This window comes from Labeo rohita, chromosome 9, assembly GCF_022985175.1.
Source record: "Labeo rohita strain BAU-BD-2019 chromosome 9, IGBB_LRoh.1.0, whole genome shotgun sequence".
Lineage (NCBI taxonomy): Eukaryota > Metazoa > Chordata > Actinopteri > Cypriniformes > Cyprinidae > Labeo > Labeo rohita.
The window spans coordinates 21875473-21897940 of NC_066877.1; the positions used below are offsets into that span (position 1 = coordinate 21875473).

The following is a 22468-nucleotide window of genomic DNA, read 5'->3' on the forward strand; positions in this document are numbered from 1 at the left end:
CCAGGGTTACGTGAGTTACGTAGTCAGATTACTTTTCAAGTAACTAGTAAAGTAACGCTAGTAAAGCACTTTGTGAGTTACTTTTTCAAACAAGTAACAGCTCTCCTGTTGCCATGTTGAGAGAATTCAGGAATAAGTGCAGAGGTGTTATGTGCACTGTGTAAACATGAGGTTACTGTAGTTCTGGACTAGATTAATTTGTCTCACTAGCACAAATGCCAGTCAAATGCAAACTCAGAATATGATGCAAACCTGCAATAATTAAATATGTTAAATAACACAAATATCTGTTATGCATTTAATGCCATTTTATTAAGTAATGTCTTTGCTGCTGACCTTTGTTGACTCAATTTAACCATACTAATAAGCAAAAATTACTTTAGATAAATCAACAATTTTTTTTATTGCTGTAGAGTGTTGAACTTTCTTCTCCTGTATTCTACTGTACAGACTTGAATTTACTTTTCCTTCAGCCTGAGGTGTATTCATTTCACTTTTGGTGTAAAAGAGCTTTTACGTTTGCCAAAAGTAGAACTTTTTAAGCCCTGCACAGATTTGAAAAGTAATGCAAAAGTAATGTAACGCATTACATTCCATAAAAAGTAACTAAGTAACGTAATTAGTTACTTTTTAAGGGAGTAACGCAATATTGTAATGCATTACTTTTAAAAGTGACTTTCCCCAACACTGATTATGGCTACATAAAGAATCCCATCCATTACCACAGAAAACTTTGTTAAGTTTTGGAAAGCAATACGTTTGAAAAACTGAATAAAAGAGTGAATAACAAGCATTTACTTGACCAAATAATGTTGTTAGACCTGAAGAAAACAATGACTCTCTCTATGATTTATACATTGTTCCCGATTACTCCTAATCAAATAAAGGTCAGAAAGGAGCATTTGTTTATCAACAAGAGGGAAACCACTCACTCTGGAGAAAACATCGCTGGAAAAAATGTTCTAAACTGAATCAGAAGTCACTTCAGTTATGTAATGAAAAGCAGTCCAATTCAGTTTAGATTAGTAGTTTTTTTTTTTTTCAAAGTATTTTATATTTTTCAAACTTATTAATGCTTTTACATTGCGTCCCCAAACAAATTTAGCTGTAACCTTTACTAACTATGCACTGTAGGTCGCGCAGCCTGGGCAACCCAATCCCGCATCCCGTGACAATTCTGCGCACGCAAACCCTCTGCACAATTAAAACACTTACGTCAGTAGGCTCACTATGTGACGGGCGGAGGACAGAACCAATCAGAGGGCGAGAAAAACAACGTCAACCAATGAGATTCTAGGGCGGGTTTCCGAGAAGGTTGGTCTTCGAGACGGGAAAAGAGTTCTCGACGGGAGGAGGCGAAAGAGTGGTGAAGTGAAGATGGCGAGAGGCTCCCGGTGTTTGAGGAGAGCGGTAGCGGAGTGTATCAGAAACTTACCGTCCACAGCCAGTCGAGAAACACCGGGCAGGAATGGAGTGAGGTAATTAACGACGGTCTAATGTTTCGCACTGTCTATGTGCGCGTATGTCCAGATCGAAGTGATTAGTGAAGTAACTCGCGAACTGCTTACGCTAGTTGGACGGTTAGTTTCGTTCTTAAAAGTGGAGCGAATTTAAGGCCAACTTGACAACTTTCTGTCCGTAACGCCTTCCTTTATCGTCCAACAAAGTATTAAAACTTATGACGTTCTCAAATAAACGTGTTAAGAAAAAAACTAACTTCAGGAGTGGGTGGGAGGGAGTCACATAACTGGTTGCCAGATAATAAGTGACAGTGGCAAGGTTAAGGTATTATGTAATTGACCAGGTGTATAAGTTAAGAGCTTTTCTTATTTTTGGAATAACCTTTCATCAGCTGCATTTACATTTATTTGTTTAGTAATATCGCTTTAAACTCATATGCAACCAAGAGGGAAAAAAGTAGGACTTTAACTTTTTTTTTTTTTGGAAAAGCTGGTCACCAACTGCACACAGCTGGTGCTAATTCAGATTTATTTATTTATTTAAGATAGCTGCAGATCAGATGCAATTAAGTGATTTTTATTAGGGAAATGCCAAACAAACTTTTGCACCCATCACATATGTATATAGTGTGTATAGTGCAAATTATTTCATTAGCGATTCTTTCCAAACACCCTTGCAGGTATGAGTTTACAGGAGTCTGCGGCGTATGTGACGTCACCAGCCAAGCTGTGACGTTTGTCATCTGTAGTTGGGGACGTGGTGTACCCCTACCAAGTGCTGGGGAACCAATGCTATGACTGTTTGGCATAAGGCCATGTCAAGTGTCTGATGGTGACCGTTCCGTCACAGTCGGCTGTCACAGTTATGCCATGCTTGACAGCTCTTGGCAGCGCTTGTGCCGACGTGAATGAATTTGGCTCCCACTCTTTCCATTGAGTAGATATTGTGCCATTTATAGAATGAAGCCTCATCCCCTTGCGTTACAGATATGTGTGTGTTATTGATCCGACACACGTTGGACACGTTTTAATAGGATGGTGTGTTACTACTGCCCTTGACTTGGTTGTGGTGGTCAGTGATCACGCTCTCCTTATGATTTGTGTCTTGACAAATGGAGGACAGGTGAATGTGTCATAGGACGCCTATCCTATATTTCCTTTAACTGTGGTCCCGCCGCATGAATGCACTACTCCATAAAGTTTTGTAGTTAATGATGAACTGTGTGAATCAAGAAGTACAGGTTCTAATGCACAACAGCTTGTGTTGTGTATTGCTTGTGTGGTTAATTCGTAAGGCTGGTTGCATCACAGTTGGCTTTTTTAAGCTCCTCTTTAGCATTTCAAAAGCTTGTCATTCAGAGCCTTTGTAAATTCAATTAGCCAGCGCATAACAAAGAAGACAATACAGACAACCCTTAAATCCTACGTTTTTACACCCTTTTGCGCATATAAAATTTGCACAAAGGTGTTATATACAGCATTGTATGTAAATTCTATGCAGCTGCATCTAGGCAACACATACTTATCACATGCTGTTTGCATTTTAGAAAGGTTTCTGTTAACTCAGCTGTTGTTGACAGCTGTTATTAGCCAACTCGAATCTTCAACAAAATAACACGTCTGATAAGAATTAGAATATCATTTATTAACATTCGTTTAGTTGTATGTTAGGGATACGTCACGTTTAGTAGAGTATGTGCATATCAAAATCTTTTAGTATATACGTTGTAATTTTTTTTATTATTAAAATATCATTTTTACAGTTATGAACATAAAAATACTAATTGTTTCGCCAACACAAAATGAATTAGAATTAATTAATTGCTTAAAGTTGAAACAAACATCACTGAAAGTCATGAAAACAATGAAGGATTCAAAAAGTTTGTGAGTCTTACTGATCTGCCTCAAAAGAGTTTCTTCATGAAATAGAGTGGTTGCACTATGTGTCTGTGTGCGGCCCACAAAGGACGACTTCATAGAAACTCTGAAAATGCATGTTAATGGTTTTATTTTAAGAGTAATTTTCACTAAGCCTCTGGATAAAAGGCTTTGTCTTGATTAGGAGTCCTAATCTTGTTAATTTCACACAGCTATCTGTGTGTTTCATGGGTTGTCTCTGCTCTTATCTGACTCATTGGAGACGTCTGCTATTTTAAGACGTCAAACAAGCAAATAGGGCCTAAATCATTGAACTAATCATTACAAGTGCACAAAGTCTTGTACAGTGTCTGTGCTGGTGCTGAATGACATACTTTCTCCCTGTTTTGTCAACAGATATCTGTCTTCGTGTGGGATTTTGATGACCAGGGTGCCGCCCCTCTTCAGGGCTGTGTCAGGTCGTGCTGTGGTTGCTCCAGCCAGGAGTTTCTTCAACCTCTCTGAGTCCTTCAACAAGAGAAAGGAGTACTCGGAAAGACGTATTATTGGGTATGTTCCCAACCAAGTTGGATGCATGATCTGTTGCTATTTTTAATTTTTATTGAGGCCCATGATTAGTTTAGCCCCAGTGTCCCTGCAAGTGTTGTTTATTTTATGTAACAGGGCATGGGAATAATATCTGGTGTCAGCTTTCTAGGTATCTGGGGTTATTGGAGTATAGATCTGTACACAGATCGGTTACACACGTCATCACAAGTTACTTGGTAACCGCTTCTGAAGCCTGAACTTTTAGAGCAGAGGGTTCAGTCTACATGAGCTGTCCTGTAGGATTTAGCTTTAGCATTAATACAGCACATATGCACATACTGAATTTGTTGAACTTGTCTGTGTCTCTGTGACTCGTCTGTAAAGTATGTTCTATAGGTATGCAGGTGTGTAGCATAAATGCATTCCCGGACAAACTCAGTTGACCTATGGCATAGTAACAACAACAAAAACAACTCACTTGGGTGTTGCTAAACACGCACTTACACTTGAAACGAACCACCTAGCTTACAGTTCTCCCCCTTTATAATTCTGATTAATAATAATTAATATCTGGCCTTGGTTTCCTTGGTCTTATGGAACAGTAAAATGTCCACTTGCACACTTTGGGCCGGATTTACTAAACAGGGCAAATTAGCATTAGAGTGCAATTCCATAAAAACGCCAATGGGAGGGGAAAATTATTTGTGTGATTTACTAACAATGCGCACATTAAAAAACACAGACACAGCCAGATCATGACCAGCGTAATCTACCAAGAGCAGTACAAATTACCGCCTGCTTTAAGACATGTTTTTTACGTTAAACAATGGCACAAATACCGGTAATTTGACAAGCGGAAATGTTAGTAAAACATGTTGTGTGATTCATTTTAATACTCGCCTCCCATAAATTTTGTGTCTGAAAGGGAAACACCTACAAGTGCATATTCAACAAGGTCAGGCGCATAAATGTGTCCACACCTTTTCTGCCCTAATTCTTAATTGTGGATCTTTAGTAAATGCTGTCAGTACTGTTTTAATGCCAAAAGACGGTTAGACTCTCGACACTTGACTCTGAAAACATCCAGTATGTCTAGGTTTTTTTGCATACTGTGTCAGAGGAAAGAGCATATTCTGCTGCAGGAAAGGTCTTCAACAGCGGGATTGCAACTAGTCTTGTGTAACTTTTATTTAATTTAGCTCTGTATCCTTAACGTTTTGTGTTTTAAGCAAAACTCTTAGTATTATTAAGTGTTATTTGGAGATTTTTTTTTAAATTGAGTGATAAGTTCTTCTTCAAAAGCATTGTTGTAGCATCATTTGTAAACATAGCTTCATTTTCAGGAGAATGATGAGCCCAGACTGCCAAGAATTATGTAGAAGCCAGCTAATCAGATTAAAACGAATGGTTTTTGGACTATGATGGCCATGTTTGTGTGTGGCACGCATGAGACGGTCAGTGAGTGGATTATAGGTGGTCGGTGGTCACATTGTTTACACTCAGACTAGTTTGGAGATAGTATCTACAGGAAGGTGGATCTCCAGAGGCACAGTGTTGGTAACCAGAAGGTTGTAAAGAGTGAGCTTCATCCCCATTGTGCCCTGCATTATGTAGTGGGAACATCCTTGTAATAAATGTACCATCAGTATCTTTGGATACAGGCATGTACTGAATGACCCCTTGCATATCCAGGAAAAGAACTGAGCGCTCAGAATTTTTTTATAAGATCATATTTGATGGATTGTGGCTAACAAGCAGACAGCGAGGTACTTGAGTCATTTCTATTAATTTTTTTTTTTTTAACTTATCTGTTATCTTGAAGGTCTTAAAATGCTCTGAAATGAGCCCTTGAAACTTAAGATATGTCTGTGTTTACCTCTGTTGGACCCTGTGTACACAAAACTGACATAAACAAACATGTCTGACCTTTCTTTTGTCTTCATTGCATTCTGCAGTTACGTTCAGCAGTGAGTGATTCCCACACTGATTTAGAGTGCTGTGATATCTGACTGGTTGTCTGAATCTACCATGTTTTGGTGACTAAATCCATTCTCAACTTTAGCAACAACCTGTTTGTTTGGGTCACACCTGTACATTTATGAGATATATTTAAAGCATCCAGTGAGGTTATGAGCTGCCATGACTCCAAAGTTAGATTAATAAAAAAGGTCATTGCACTCTTCAGACTATAACTTATATATAACCTATAACAGAGTCAGTTGTGTTGCGTAATGAGTAAAGCTTAGGGCTGGTAATCAGGAAGTTTATGAGCTATCACTATGGTGCCCTTGAGGACTTGACCTGGATTACTCCAGTGTATTCAGTACACTGTAAGTCACTTTAAGTTAAAGTGTCTGCTAAATGACCACTTGCCCCCCCACCGAGAATTCTGCTCACAAAACAAAAATGAAGCAATTCGTTGTTTCTATCATTTAAGAAAGCTGTCTTTTCTGTGGCACACAGGTACTCAATGCAAGAAATGTATGAGGTTGTGGCCAAAGTAGAAGACTACCTGCTGTTCGTGCCCTGGTGCAAGCGCTCCGATGTTATATTTCGCCGCTCGGGATTTTGCAAGGCCAAGCTGACTGTGGGCTTCCCTCCAGTGGTGGAAAACTACACCTCCCTTGTTACTACAGTTCGCCCTCATTTGGTCAAGGTATGTTCATCAGTTCATTTTCTTAATTAAAGACCAATATTTTGTAATACTTATGTTGTTAATCTAGTGTATGAGCTGAAAGTTGTTTAACTGCATTGTTCTTTTGAATCTCAAGGCGTCATGCTCTGATGGAAAACTTTTCAATCACCTGGAGACGGTGTGGCGCTTCAGCCCTGGTCTTCCTGGCTATCCCCGTACATGCACCCTTGACTTTGCTGTGAGTATTACAAGTCTGGTTTGTCATCCTGGACTGCATTGTATATTTAAACTTTAAAATTAAATATTAACATTAAATATATTTAAACGGATAGTTCACCCAAAAATGAAAATTCTGTATTAATTACTCGCCCTCAGAAATCTTACTCCAAGTCTGTAAGACCTTTGTTCATCTTCGGAACACAGATTAAAATATTTTTGATTAAATCTGAGAGCTTTCTGACCCTGCATAGATGCGTTCAAACGTCCCAGAAAGGTAGTAAGGACATTGTTAAAATACTTCATGTGACATCAGTGGTTCAAAACCATAATTTTATGAAGCTGCGAGAATAGTTTTTGTGCACATAGAAAACACAAATACTGACTTTATTGAACAATTTCTTCTTTTTCACGTCAGTCTGTGCCACACGTTCACGAGAGTACTCTTGTAAACACTCTTGTGGCAGAGAACAGATTGTTGAATAAAGCCATTATTTTGGTTTTCTTTGCACATAAAAAGTATTCTCTTAGCTTCTTAAAGTTAAGGTAGAATCACTGATGTCACATGGCCTATTTTAACAATGTTCTTACTTCCTTTCTGGGGCTTTTGAACGTTTCAGCTGCACTGCTGTTTATGCAGGGTCAGAAAACTGTCAGTTTTCATCAAAAATATCTTAATTTCTGTTCCAAAGATGAAGGTCTTATGGGTTTGGAACAACATGAGGATGAGTAATTAATGCTCAAATGTTCATTTTTGGGAGAACTAATCTCTTTAAGGGTGCTTGCCAACACTTTCGCTCATATTTAAAGAGTTAGTTCACCCTAAAATTAAAGTTTTGTCATTTATTCGCTCACCATAAGACTTTTGTTCATTTTTGAAATGGTTGATTCTATGGAAATGTCCATTTTTCGGTCCCTAGCCTCTACAGAAATATTACACTTGGAAAAACACTTTAGGGTTGCAATTTCTTCATATCTTAAAATGAAACAATGTTATTTGAAGAATTACACCTTCTTGAAACATCAATGTGGCAATATTTGTTTTTTAATTCATTATATATAATTACAAGCACCACAAAACCAAACTGCTCATCCCCACAGCCACGTACAGAGGGAAAGTGCATTATTTTGAGGTCAAAAACAGTTTTTCCTACCATTTAAAATACAATCATGTATTGATAACTATCAAATATATGATGTAAATTGCATAAAAAAACAAAATGCTAAATAAGTATTATAAAATATATAATGAAAGTAGTAGTCAACTGGAGTTGTCACTGGTGTTGCCGTCTAACAAAAATGATATATTTTTAAATAAAAATCACACTGATGACATTACTCGACTTTCTTCTTCCTATTTCCTGAAGATCTATGAAGAAAGGTCCATGATAAGTCCACTGTCTATTTTCAGTTATAAGAAATTTTCTCCCTTATCTCATGATTTTATATGAAACTTTAAGTTGAGCTCACTGGTATGACCTGCTTTATTGTTAAAAAATTGTAAAAAAGAAAAAAACTAGAATACAAATGGATTAAACTACTTGATTTAGTGGTTTGATACCTTTTGTATTTTCAGCCATTTTGTATTTTTCATGAAAATTGTCACTGGTATCACCTTCCTTATGGGTAAATAAATGTACAAGAAAGATAAAATCATTAAGCTGTCATTTATATGTATAATAGTAATCTAATAATGTTCTCTAAGTTTAAATGTTAGAATAAGAAATACATTTTAAGACATCTTCCCTTACCAAAAGTGAACGTTTCTGTAGAATGACCCGAATACAAATGATATTTTTAATGGAACCTCAGAGATTTCTGTTCCTCCATTAAATATGATAAGCACATTTGAGCTCTTAAGAACCATTGAGGTTTTGGCTTTAAGATGAGCCAAAGCATTTATGAATTACAACATTTGATTCAAAGCAAAAAGATCTACTCATCCCATGAAGCATTGTGAAAACTGTAAATTAATCAGTTAGAGTTTTATCTTGATTATGCTCTACTACAAAAACACACTGCTTGGAAGATTTAATGGTAACATCGACTTTACTGCAATGCTAAAACAACATCCACCAATCAATTTCATTGCTTCTGGAGTTTGACTGTTTAAACATTTTGTGTAATTATGTTGTTTATAAGTCATCACACAAACTTTCAAGCTTGTACCACCATTTAACAACCTCAGAGCTTATGTTAGGTCTGTCTTGAAAGGTTTATGGGTTTTACTTATGGAAGCCTAGGTTTATAAATAGTCAAAGTGGATCAGTTTTTCATCAAGCCTTTTACCAAATGTTGATTCCCTGCTTCTGTCTGTTCCTAGATTTCCTTTGAGTTCCGCTCACTCCTGCATTCTCAGTTGGCCACCGTTTTCTTCGACGAGGTCGTGAAGCAGATGGTGTCGGCCTTTGAGCGGCGGGCGGGCAAGCTGTACGGCCCGGAGACGCAGATCCCACGCGAACTGATGTTCCACGAGGTCCACCACACGTAGTTCATTCCACAGCTTCAGACGGATGGGGAGGGGGTTGTCATTCAGGGAACTGGGGGTTTTATTGAAAGCATACGTTTAGAGTATTACAAAGACAGATGAGAGAGCGGGAGCTCTGTGTGCCTGAATATCATCAGTGCCTGGTCCAAACAAACCAGTTGATTTTAAACCTTTTTTTTTTATGCTTTAAAAAAAACACATGTGGCTGGATCTTTTCATGGAGGGCTTGATTGTGCCCACTGAGCCCTGCTCCACTACCTCCATGTTAATTTTTTAAAACCCGCTATCAGTATGGCACCTTGAGCCGTATTTTTTAATATGAGGACCTTGAGATGATTTTTAAAACAGCTGCCAAAAACCATGGCTTTATGAATGGCACAATAGACAAAGGTCAAGGGTTTCTTCGCAAGGAGATATTTTGAGATATTTTAAAGTGCATTATGGAAAGATTGTCATGTTACACAGTTTATATGACAAGTGAGTGATGTATTTATTGAAAAGCTTTTAGGCAATCCTTTAAGATTTCAAGAAAGGGATGAGGAGACTCAACTTGAGTGCGTGTGTCACATGCAGAAGACTGACTGTTGCTGCAGCCAAATGCACAAAGTGCTAACAGGGTATCAAGGCTACACACCGGACTCAGGTCTGTTGTATTCTTGCATACCAGCACAAAAAAGGGCTTGAAAAAGAAACTCTAAGAGGCTGTAAAAAAGCTTGTCCCTTTTACCACACTGCCTTGCGTTATACAATTTTGCGCAGTTTAGATCTGGCAGTGGTGCTCTAGTTCACTCCTCAGATTTTAAGTGTCCAGATTAAAGACTGCTTTTCTCTCCTAGAGGTGTGCAATATATTTGTATGTTGTTTTTAACAGCCAGCCTGCCCACCCATCTACGATATCCACTGCTTCTAAAAGGGCCCAAACTCTGGGAAGCGGAGCGGAGCAAACCTTTCCCAGAGCTCTCATCAGATGTAGTGAGGTATCCGTCAACACAGACCTTTAAAGATTCCAATCCATACCCTGCTCGCTTTTTTGTGCTTACTGCCTTTAAAGAGAAGGTTACATATTATTTATCGTTATCTTAAAAACATGTATGCGAGTATCCTGTATTTATTTTGGTTATGGGTTAACCACGTGTACATATCCAGTGTAAGACCACAGACTAAACTTTAGTGTACAATTGAGCTACAAAAAACAAATGGATAATCTTTTTCTTTTTTTCTTTCTTTTTGGGATCTCTTCTTTTTGTTTGTTTGTTTTAATTGAGGTGTTTTAATGAGTGTGTTGTGGGTGAATATATATCCTGCCTGCATGGTTTATAAACTATTTTTCTATGTAAAACCTAGCCTTGTGTCTGTTTGTTTGTCAACATCTGGTTCTGACTAGTTTCCACACTTAAAATAGGTTGATCATGTGAGGGATAATATTAGGCTTCCAAGTAACCTGTGTTATGACCCCTAGTGGCCAGTGACCGTGATGGCTTTAAGTTCTAATTATAACTTTTTGGCTGTATTGGAATGAAATATTAGCATTATACAGTATGCTGCCTGCTACTTTAAGCTTTAAATAGTGTGTGAAAATGGAATTATGCAGTGGTGTGAATTTCATTTAAAGGGCTAGTTCACTCCGAAATGAAAATTTTGTCATTAATTACTAACCTTCGTGTCGTTCCAAACCCTTAAGACCTTCGTTCATATTAGGACCACAAATTAATGTATTTTTTGATGAAATCCAAGAGCTCTGTGACCCTCCATAGACAAAAGGGTCCTAGCATGGTCAAGGCACCAAAACGTAGGAAGGACATTGTTAAAATAGTCCATGCGAGATCAGTGGTTCAACCTTAATTTTAGGAAGCTACGAAAACACTTTTTGTGCACAAAGAAATTTTATTTAACAATTTTTTTTGTCCACCGCCATTATTGACCTTGGTAGGACCCTTGTCTATGGAGGGTCAGAAAGCTCTCAGATTTCATAAATATCTTAATTTGTCTTCCGAAGATGAACAAAGGTCCTAAGGGTTGTGAGCGACATGAGGTTGAGTAATTAATGACAGAATTTTCATTTTTGGGTGAACTAGAGCTTTAATATTTGTCACAAGCGAGTGCTAAACAGATATTAGAAATGGTTATTTTGGATTTTTACAGAATAATTTCTGAATTTCTATTATTATTATTGCACAAAATGCATACCGCTCAGTGTACATCCTGAGAAATACTAATTAATAGTATAATTATACTAGCGTTTTATTCCAAAATAGCAATCGGAGAAGTAATTTATTAAGCAGAGAGGGGTTGTATTTTAATCTACAGGAGCACATTAATATTATTATTGGAAACTGATTACTGAAAGTTATTAAAACTGTTTTAAATGCTCCGTTATAATGCTAACAGATCATTAATGTACATTCAAATAGTAAGGTTATGAGAATAAATTTTCATAATTTAAAAAAACTTTTCTATCTTAATATATTTTACATTTAATTTAATCATGTGATGCAAAGTTGAATTTTAATGAATTTTCAATGCTTTGATAAATAGAAAGTTAAAAAAAAATCTTATTACTGTCACTTTTGTACTATATAGTGTATGTGTGTATATATACACACAGTTGAAGTCAAAAGTTTACATACACCTTGCAGAATCTGTAATTATTCTGTTAATAATAATAATTATTCTGTAGTTATTTTACCGAAATAAGAGGGATCATAAAAAATGCATGTTTTTTTATTCAGTACTGACCTGAATAAGATATTTCACATAGATGATGTTTACATATAGTCCACAAGAGAAAATAATAGTTGAATTTATAAAAATGACCCTGTTCAAAAGTTTACATACACTTGATTCATAATACTGTGTTGTTACCTGAATAATCCACAGATGTGTTGTGTTGTTTAGTGATAGCTGTTCATGAGTCCCTTGTATGTCCTGAACAGTTAAACTTCCCGCTGTTCATCAGAGAAATCCTTCAGGTCTCACAAATGCTTTGTTTTTTCAGCATTTTTGTGTATTTTAACCCTCTCCAACAATGACTGTATGATTGTGAGATCCATCTTTTAACACCGAGGACAACTGCAGGACTTCAAACACTCACTGATGCTTCAGAAATAAACAATGCATTAAGAGCCAGGGGGTGAAAACCTTTTGAATTTAAAGATCAGGGTAAACTTTAGGATTTATCGTCAAATCGTTGCAACGCGAATCGAGGAATGATTCAGAATTGATTCGACATTTTCCGAATCCGATTCTGAGCTTAGTTTTGAACAGCAGATGGCACAGTTTGCTTTAGAAACAGCTGTGCTCTGCTCGTTCAAAAATCCTTACATTTAAGTATATTCTGAAGGGTAGTACTATCTTAAAAAATATGATATTTAGGTAAAATAAGAAAAATGTACACCCTTGAGCATGAAGGTTAACATTTTGTAACCCACTTCCTTTTTATACTGTTGTTTCAAGGGGAATAGTCTGTTTTGAATACCCACGTTTCACAATCCAGTCAGTTCAAAAATCAAGTCTCGGGTTAGTTGGGAGTGCCATTTTATGCTGTATTAATGATAAAATGTGATATATGATAAATGTCATTATTCTTAGTCAGGCTCTCTCTACAGTAAGTTTATCACTACAAAGTCTTCCTGAGAAGGAAGCCACTGATTGACTAGGACATCACTGGAACAAAACTCATTTCTTTGTGAACACTGAATTTTATTAAATAAAAAATACAGAATTAATGACTATATTGTACAAAACATTGTCGAATGATCATTGTTGCACATTCATATAGAATGTGGCTTTAAAAAAAAACAAACAAACAAATAATTCTCTTCCCGAACAGCAGTTTTTCAGCACTATTCTGTACCACTACTCAAAAGTTAGATTTTTAGAATCATTTCACACTAATTGTATTCAATATATCGTTAGGCGTAAACTTGTACGGCTGTTTTAAAACTGCTATGCAACAAGTTCGCCCATCCCTCCACTCAACCTTCCTACCAAACTCTAGTCTTGACCAAAAGATGTTCAACCCTCAGATTTTAAAGGGATAGTTCACCCAAAAATGAAAATTCTGTCATCACACAAAAAAATGATAATCTCAGTGTTTAGTCCAATGTTGTTTTGGACGTCTTTGACTTTCAAAATATAATACGTAGTGTTTCACAGAAAAAAAAAAAAAAAAGTTATAGGTTTTTTAGAAAAACATGAAGGTGAGTAAACTGACATTTTTATTTTTGGGAGAACTATTCCTTTAAGAAATGAAACCAGGAACACAGGCGTGAAAAACTAAAGTAATAATTGAAGGCAAAACAAATACATGCTTTGTCACAGTTATGTAATCCTCAGATGAGGGTTTTATTTTTCTATGAAACAATGAACAGTGTACAAAAAAAAAGAACTGATCAATGAAATGGGTTTTTTTCCTTTTTAGATACATCTGGTTAAAGTTTATACTACTTTCTTGCTCACGAAGACAAACTTTAACCTGAACATCTGGCTTTTGAAGCCCCTACTGACGGTCTGATTCAAAACCAGCTATGCGCACAATGACATTCGTACAACACAATATCCAGTATGTTAAATGCACTTTCCCATTAGATGTTGATGAGCACAATGTTACAGAACAAAGGCAGACAGACTGTCTTTAACTTGTCTTTAAAGCAGTAGGGTGACGTCTTCAGCCATGAGTAGAGAGAGAGAAGACTGGACATAGCGGTGGAAGGATGGGAGACTGTAAGGTCCATTTCTTTTGCTCCATGATCAGACCACCAGCACTCAATTTCGGCAGGTTTTTCCAAGTTGAAAGGGAGGGGCAAATCATGTCCCCTGCCCACAACCCTTTCACTAAAGTCAATGCAAATCGGTTTAGAATCCCATGCCACCCATGCCTCCCATGCCTCCCATTCCACCCATTCCTCCAGCCGGCACGTCCTTCTCCTCCTTTGGAATCTCGGTGACAACGGCTTCAGCAGTAGACAGCAGAGATGCAACACCTGCAGCATCTAGCAATGCAGTCCTCACGACCTGCAGAGGGAGACAAAGACAATATACTTACTAAACATTAGGCACCTCATGTTTTTGACAGGAAAGTACCAACATTACAATTCTGATAAATCAGTAGTTCTTTTAATTTAAGTAGTTGTCTAATTCAGATTTTTTTTCCTCGCAATTGAGTTTCTCGCAAATTCTGACCTTTTCCCCTCACAATTGAGTTTCTCTTACAATTCCGACTTTTTTCCCCTCACCATTCTGACTTTTTTCTTGCAATTGTTTGTATCTCACAATTTAAACTTTTTTCTTGCAATTCTGAGTTTTCCCCCTCACAATTGAGAGTTTATATTTTGCAATTCTGACTTTTTTTCCCTTCGCAATTCTGACCTTTTTCTTGGAATTCTGACTTTTTCCCTCTCAAAATTCCGACCCCCCCTCACAATTCTCTGAATTTTCAATCGCAATTCACACTTTTTTCCCCCTCACGATTCTGACTTTCTTACAACTGTGAATTTGTATCTCGCAATTCCAACTTTTTCTCCTCGTAATTCTGACATCTCACAATTCAGATTTTTTTCCATCCAATTGAGAGCATCTCGCAACTCCGACTTCTCACAATTCTGACTTTTTTCGTGCAATTGTGTTTGTATCTCACAATTTCAACTTTTTTCTTGCAATTCAGACTTTTTCCCCTCACAATTGTAAGGTTATCTCTCGCAATTCCGACTCCCCCCTCGCAATTCTCCGACTTTTCCCCCCTCGCAATTTTCCGACTTTTTTCAAATCACAATTCGACTTTTTTTCCCCTCACAGTTGAGTTTATCTCATAATTCTGACTTTTTTTTCGTACAATTGCAAGTTTGTATCTCGCAATTCTGACTTTCTTGCAGTTCAGATTATTTTCTTGCAACTCTGACTTTCACCCCTTGTAATTTTCCAACTTTTTTCCCTGCAATTCTGACTTTTTAATCTCACTATTCTGACTTTTTTCCCCTCGCAGTTGAGTTTTACACAATTCCTACTCTTTATTAATACCTTTATTAATTTCTCAGAATTGCTAGTTTATACCTTACAATTCTGAGAAAAAAAAATTCTGAATTGCGAGATGCAAATTTGCAATTGCAAAAAAAAAAAGTCAGAATTGTAAGATGAAAAGTCGCAATTACTTGCTTAGTAATTACTTAAAATTGTTTTTTTTATTTTTATTCTGTAAAGGAAACAGACTTCCATAATTAAAAAACAATTTAAATGCTACAAAAATGTAGGTTTTACATTATCATCTATTAGGCATCTCAATAAAATATAAAAATAGTTTGAGGTCAGTAAGATTTTTGAACTTTCTGTAATTTCTTTCTTACTTTGCAATGTAATGAGGGTTTTCTTAAATGAGGCAGCCTCACAATGATGTGTGCCACTGAAATAATACATCTAATAATAATACAATACAGCTAATAAAAAATTTTTACTGTATTTTTGATATACAAACAAATGAAGTAATAAACATAAAACACGTCTTGCTAGTGTATATAATGTCGACCAATATGGTAGTGATATCTACACGTCAGATATAACACGTCAGATATTAATTAATAGAAAACACCCTGACATATTTGTTACCAATTTTAAACTGATAACTTGTAGGTTCAAAAACCACACATACACACCTTTGTGGGGTCAATGATGCCTCTTTCGACCATGTTGACATATTCTCCATTCATAGCATCATAGCCAATCTCTGGAGCGCTCTGCAAGATCTTCTCCACCACCAGAGAGCCCTCAACTCCTGCGTTCTTGGCAATAGTCATTGCAGGAATACGAAGCGCTCTGCGAATAATGTCAATACCTGCAAGAGCAAGTCAGTTTTTGGAAGTTAACACAGAGTTATTTTTTACAGGACATCTGGAGGGTGAGATCTACAAGTCCTTACCAATCTTTTGATCATCATTAGCTGGCTTGATGTTGTCCAGGGCTGGGATGCAGCGCAGCAGGGCGCATCCTCCTCCAAGAACGATTCCCTCCTCCACTGCAGCTCGAGTAGCGTTCAGCGCATCAGTGACACGGTCTTTCTTCTCATTCACTTCCACGTCACTTGTTCCTCCAACCTAATAAACGATGATTTTAAATCATGATTATGGATACATTATACTAACAAATGAAGATACAAGCTTCCTTGCTTTCATACCTTAATCACAGCCACTCCATCTGAGAGCTTGGCCAGGCGCTCGTTGAGTTTCTCCTTCTCGTAGTCACTGTTTGTGCTCTCCAGCTGTTCAGCGATTTCATTCACACGCTTCTCAATGGCTGCTGGATCACCACGGCCTTTGAGGAGCATCGTATCATCCTTCGTCACAATGACCTCGCCGACTTTGCCAAAGTCATGTGCCTGGAGATCCTCAATGGCCAGACCCATAGCCTCATCACCAAACACCTGAAAACACAATACGATATGTTAAAGCATTACATAAATGAGACATTTTAAAGGGATAGCTCAGCCAAAAATAAAAATTCTGTCTTAAATTACTGACTCTCATGTTGTTCCAAACCTGTAAGACCTTTGTTCATCTTCAGAACACAAATTAGCATATTTTCGATGAAACCTGAGAGCGATCCTGCATAGACAGCAATGCGACTGACACATTCAAGGCCCAGAAAGGTAGTAAGGACATCATTAAAATAGGGCTGTCAACGATTAATCGCGATTAATCGCATACAAAATAAAAGTTTAAGTTTGCCTAATGTATGTGTGTGTACTGTGTGTAATTATTATGTATATATAAATACAAACACATTCATGTATATATTTAAGAAATATTTACAAGCATATGGATTTATTATAATTTTTATATAATTGATATTATATATAAATAAAAACATTTTGTATATTAATAACATATTTCTCATATATATACACATTAATTTGTGTGTATTTATATATACACATGATAATAACACTCAGTACACACACATATATTAGGCAATCTTAAACTTTTATTTTGTATGCAATTAATCGCGATTAATCGTTGACAGCCCTACATTAAAATAGTCCATGTGATATCAGTGGTTCAACCGTAATTTAATGAAGCTATGAGAATACTTTTTGTGTGCAAAGAAAACTAAAAAACGACTTTATTCAATTATTTCTGCTTTTCCATGTCAGTCTTCGTTCACAAGTGCACCATCCATGTGGCGCTGCTGTTCTGATGTAGAACCTGGATGCGCTGCACCTTGTTTACAAGCAGAGGAAGATGCACACTGTACATCAAGCAGTCTTCATAAAACATGTCTGAAGATTTCGACAGAGAGGGTGACATGCAATTTTTTGACCAGCCTTACTTATTTGAACCAGAATATACAGACAATGAATTAATAGAGATGGACGCTCTACGTCGGAACGCCGGCTCCTGCATCAGCAGCATCACAAGCATGCGTCATGAACATTTCGTGAACGCGTGTCGAAGACTGACACAGGAGAGAAGAAATTGTTGCATAAAGTTATGTTCTCATTATTTTTTAGTTCTTGTAGCTTCATAAAATTAAGGTTAATCCACTGATGTCACATGGACTATTGTTTCAGTTGCATTGCTGTCTATGCAGGGTCAGAAAGCTCTCGGATTTCCTTAAAAATATCTTAATTTGTGTTCTGAAGATAAATGTCTTATGGGTTTGGAACAACATGAGGGTGAGTAATTAATGACAATTTTCATTTTTGGCTGAACTATCCCTTTAAATGAGCTATTAAATAATGTAATGTATACAGACGAAGACAAAAGCTTAGGCACATACCGTGCCTCCAGTGGAAATCGCCATATCCAGCAGCTGGTTTTTCCTGTTGTCCCCGAATCCTGGAGCCTTGACTGCAACGACCTGAAGTCCAACCTTCAACCTGTTGGTGAGTTTTAGCATGAACATTTAACCCCAAAATCTTTAAATAACAGCCTATTCTTAACCCTCAAAAGGACCATCCCTTACAAAAACGTTTGTCAAAATTACTACAGCTGTTACTTTGATATATCTGTTGCAGTTTACTGTAGTATTAGCCAATGTCATTCACAAAATAAACATAAATACATAATATTTAAGAACATTTAAAAAAAAAAAAAGAAAATCTGAAAACCAGTTTTAATAACACCTTATTCTATTTCATATTTATTTTTTGGCAAATTTCTTGTTGTGCTAAGATGTTTCAACAGACAAACCTGTTGAGGACCAGAGTGCTGAGTGCCTCTCCGTCCACATCTTCAGCGATGATGACCAGAGGCTTGCGATGCTGGTTGGCAATTTCCAGTGCTGGCACGATGCTCTGTACGCTGGAGATCTTCTTCTCGCTCAGAAGCACGTAAGCATCCTGGAACTCACACTTTTGGCCTGCGAACAGAGAATATATGCTTTTGCCATTCCAGCCTTAATTCTGATACATACACATGACATTCTAAAGCAAAATACGCACCTTTAGCTGTGTTGATGAAGTAAGGAGAAATGTAGCCACGGTCGAACTTCATGCCCTCAATGATCTCAAGCTCATCATGTAGAGTTTTACCATCCTTTAAACAAGAATTACAACCCAAGTGTAAGGTATTTTAAGGAGCAAATCATCTGTACTAAATACTACTTCTACTGTAGCAGCCTACCTTCACTGTAATAACACCCTTGCGGCCCACTTTCTTCATAGCGTTGGAGATGATGTTACCAACTTCGGCGTCTCCATTGGCAGAAATAGTAGCCACCTATACCAAAGATTAAGGAGAAAAGTTAGAAAGAAAAAGAACAAAAATAAAAACCATATTTAGTGCACGTTTTTAGGCCACTTCTTACCTGAGCAATTTCCTCTGGTGTTGTGACCGGCTTGGAGAGTTTCTTGAGTTCATTGATGACTTCTTCCACTGCCATCATGACTCCTCTACGGATCTCCACAGGGTTGGCGCCTTTGCTGATAGTGTCAAATCCCTCCTTTGCTACAGCACGGGCCAAAACTGTGGCGGTTGTGGTGCCGTCTCCAGCCTCCTCGTTAGTGTTGTTGGCCACGTCCTGTACAAGCCTGGCCCCGATGTTCTTATACCTATCCTTCAGGTCGATACTTTTGGCAACTGTGACACCATCTTTGGTGACTTTGGGGCTGCCCCAGCTCTGCTCAATGATGACAGTGCGACCCTGAGGGAGAGATTTGTGATTTAATGATTACAAATGTGACACTACGAGGAATAATGTATTTGCTGTGCCCCTGGCAACTGATTAAACTCAGCATACCTTTGGTCCCATGGTGACAGCCACAGCATCAGCCAGCAGGTCAACGCCCTGGAGCATGAGAGCACGGGCATCTGCTCCAAACTTGACGTCCTTGGCATATGCACGGGTCAGGTGTGGGGCCAGCGCCCTGCACACTGGCCTTATCTGTTTCATTACACTGGGTAAACGCAGCATTTCTATAAGAAAGAGAATAGAAGCAGAACTTTGTTATTCAAGTGATTTCTATATCATCAGAATAAAATAAGAATTAAAAGTGGTTTTCAGAAACAATCCAATCATTTAGACCAGGGGCCCCATTCTCCACAACAATTTTCAGGGGCCCTTAATCCATTTGTTTATAATTTACTGGATAAAAATTAGAAATAAGGATTTAAAAAAAAAATAAAATAAAATAAAAAAGTTTTTACTCACAACTTCAAGCTAATACAACATTTAGAGCATGGCATGACTAGGAAAAGGGAGGAAAACAAACAAACAAACAAACAAAAAACCCTATATTCTTTATAAAAAAAAGGCCAAATAATTTTATCAATTTACATGACTTTATAAAGTATAAAATCACTCTTTTAGATTCAAATGCATTTTTTCCAAGGCTAGAAGAAATCTATTTATTAGGGCTGTCAAATCGATTAATAGCATCCAAAGTAAAAGTATGCATATATATATATATATATATATATATATATATATATATATATATATATATATATATATATATATATATATATATATATATATATATATATATATATATATGTACATACATGTATATGTTTAAGAAACAAATGTAATATACATGTATATTTATACATAATATAAATCATATCTAAACATTAATACATGTGTAAATATTTCTTAAATATATACTCTACCAGTCAAAAGTTTTTGGACAGTAAGATTTTTAATGTTTTTTAAAGAAGTTTCTTCTGCTTACCAAGCTTGCATTTATTTGATCCAAAATACAGCAAAAAATACAGCAAAAAAAAAAAAAATTATGATTTTTTTTTTTTTTTTTTTACTATTTGAAATAACTGTTCTATTTTAAAATGTAATTTTAAAATGTAATTTTCAAAGCTGAACTTTTAGCATCATCACTCCAGTCACATGATCCTTCAGAAATCATTCTAATAATCAGATTTTCAGATCAAACAACAATTATTATTATTATTATTATTATTACTATATTGAAAACAGCTGAGCTCAGGTTTCTTTGATTAATAGAAAGTTCTGAAGAACTGCATTTATCTGAAATAGAAATAATTTTTAACATACATTAGAAATGTCTTTTATAATGCATGTTAAATGTCTTGCTATTTTTGATGAATTTAAACCATCCTTGCTAATTAAAGACACTAATTTCTGACAAGCTTTTGAATGGTATAACGTTAGTGTATATAATGCTGCAAAAGCTTTTTATTTCAGATAAATGCTGCTCTATTTATAGGGGTTGAAACTTTAAAAAAATAAAATAAAATAACTTGCTGTCCAAAATCGTTTGATCGGTATTGTACATGTAGGTTTGTGTGGTTGAGAACTAGACGCACAGGTAGCCCCGCCCAAAACGCATGGCATTGGCTGATGTTCGCAGAGGCTACTTCTGATTGGCTAATATTCATCGATACCGCTCTCCTGAGGTTCTTTCTTATTTGTTTACAGAACGTAGTCAAATATGAGCGTGATTTCTCACATTTTATTGATATCTGTAAAATAGTGGAGACATTTACGCATGATATTCAACCTCACCACCCCCCTTACCCCCCCAAAGCCACTGAAAAAAATTAAAGTCTTGTGTCGAGGTCACATGAGAACAAATCCGGATGCCAAAAATTAGTCTTTGCCCCCGCTGGTCCCTGAAAGCATTATACGAATGTTTGCCTGATTCATTCATTCATTAACTTAAACTCACCACCATACTTCATATTAAAAAAAACTTCACTTAAAACGTGCTTTTGAAAATATGAGGAGATTATCATCACTGGCATGGTTCACCTGGAGAGTTACTACAATGTTTCAAAAAGCCAGATTGTCAACCATAAAAAAGAAGGGGCAAGTTGTAAAAAGCAAGCATAACAGGTAATAATTACATTAAACTGAAATCTATTACTGTTCATGTAAAGTACACGGTCATTCAAAGCCTGTAGTGGTCTCTCATCTACCCCACGTGTGTTCAGGGCGTCACAAGGTCAAAATCACTCCGCGTCACGACAAAGACGGAAATGATCCATTTCATCTCCATGCGTTCAAGTTACAAAGTTCCCGGGGTGTTCCTTTTGTTTTATTAAAATTAACCATTGTAGACATGCCACTGATTAAATATTCTATACATAGCATGTGTAAAATTCTTAGGCCTCAATATCATAGAATTTGCTATAGTTAGCATGCAAGCTATAATCACCACTATTTTGCTAATAAAACAGTATTTAAGGAAGCAGATGACTCTGATGCATTATAATTACCAAGCAATGCATGTGAAGTTCATAATATATTTGTTGCTCTCATGCCAATTATTCTGATGAGCACAATCATCATCTACCATACAATTCTAAATGTTCTAGAATGCGATAGAATTAGATGACAAGTAATTACATAGTAAGCATGCATAATGTTACTTACAACTCCACAAAACCAACTGACATTTCTGACATTACGAAATGATGTTACATACCTGCCTCTTTGATCTCATTAATCTTTTTATTACCAAGCCAACAGTTGTGCAGTACAGTATGTTCATACACTTTTACAAATTGACGGTAATACTGTAACTGACTTACTGCAGAGTAATCTGGAGGTGAATGAAGGGATGCGCGTGTCCGTCAGCACAGCAGACTGAATGATATAAGAAGAGGAGCCGCTTTAGAGCTGCTGCAGTTACACTGAACTCACATGTGTTCTTCATCCGGGTAACCTCCCCCCCGCCCTGACATCAGAATAACACAATATTATCAAACAATAGATACGCATTGTGCTCTTTAAATACATGGATGCTTTCATTTGTGTTTTGTTTTAATGTCATTCAACATATTTCGTTCATACTAAAGG

At 36.7% G+C, this 22468-nt stretch overlaps 2 protein-coding genes across 3 annotated transcripts; one reads left to right on the top strand and one right to left on the bottom strand.

The window, feature by feature from the left end:
• Nucleotides 1-1312: 1312 nt before the first annotated feature.
• Nucleotides 1313-10548, top strand: coq10b (coenzyme Q10B). The gene is made up of 5 exons (XM_051118487.1): nt 1313-1478; nt 3735-3887; nt 6330-6522; nt 6638-6739; nt 9041-10548. Exons 1-5 carry the CDS (start codon nt 1378-1380, stop codon nt 9206-9208), a joined length of 717 nt encoding a protein of 238 aa, XP_050974444.1. The 5' UTR covers nt 1313-1377; the 3' UTR covers nt 9209-10548.
• A 2814-nt stretch (nt 10549-13362) lies between these two features.
• Nucleotides 13363-22356, bottom strand: hspd1 (heat shock 60 protein 1). Of its 2 annotated transcripts, none has more exons than XM_051119572.1 (11): nt 22201-22356; nt 19430-19605; nt 18998-19333; nt 18814-18909; nt 18633-18726; nt 18382-18550; nt 17969-18068; nt 16368-16613; nt 16113-16287; nt 15850-16028; nt 13363-14218 (listed from the first exon to the last, which is right to left on the bottom strand). In XM_051119572.1, the coding sequence occupies exons 2-11, from the start codon at nt 19601-19603 to the stop codon at nt 14060-14062; spliced, it is 1728 nt and encodes a 575-aa protein (XP_050975529.1). In that variant the 5' UTR covers nt 19604-19605; nt 22201-22356; the 3' UTR covers nt 13363-14059. The 2 variants fall into 2 exon arrangements, with proteins under 2 accessions (XP_050975529.1, XP_050975530.1); XM_051119573.1 differs by having other exon boundaries at nt 22095-22299.
• Between the last annotated feature and the right edge of the window lie 112 nt (nt 22357-22468).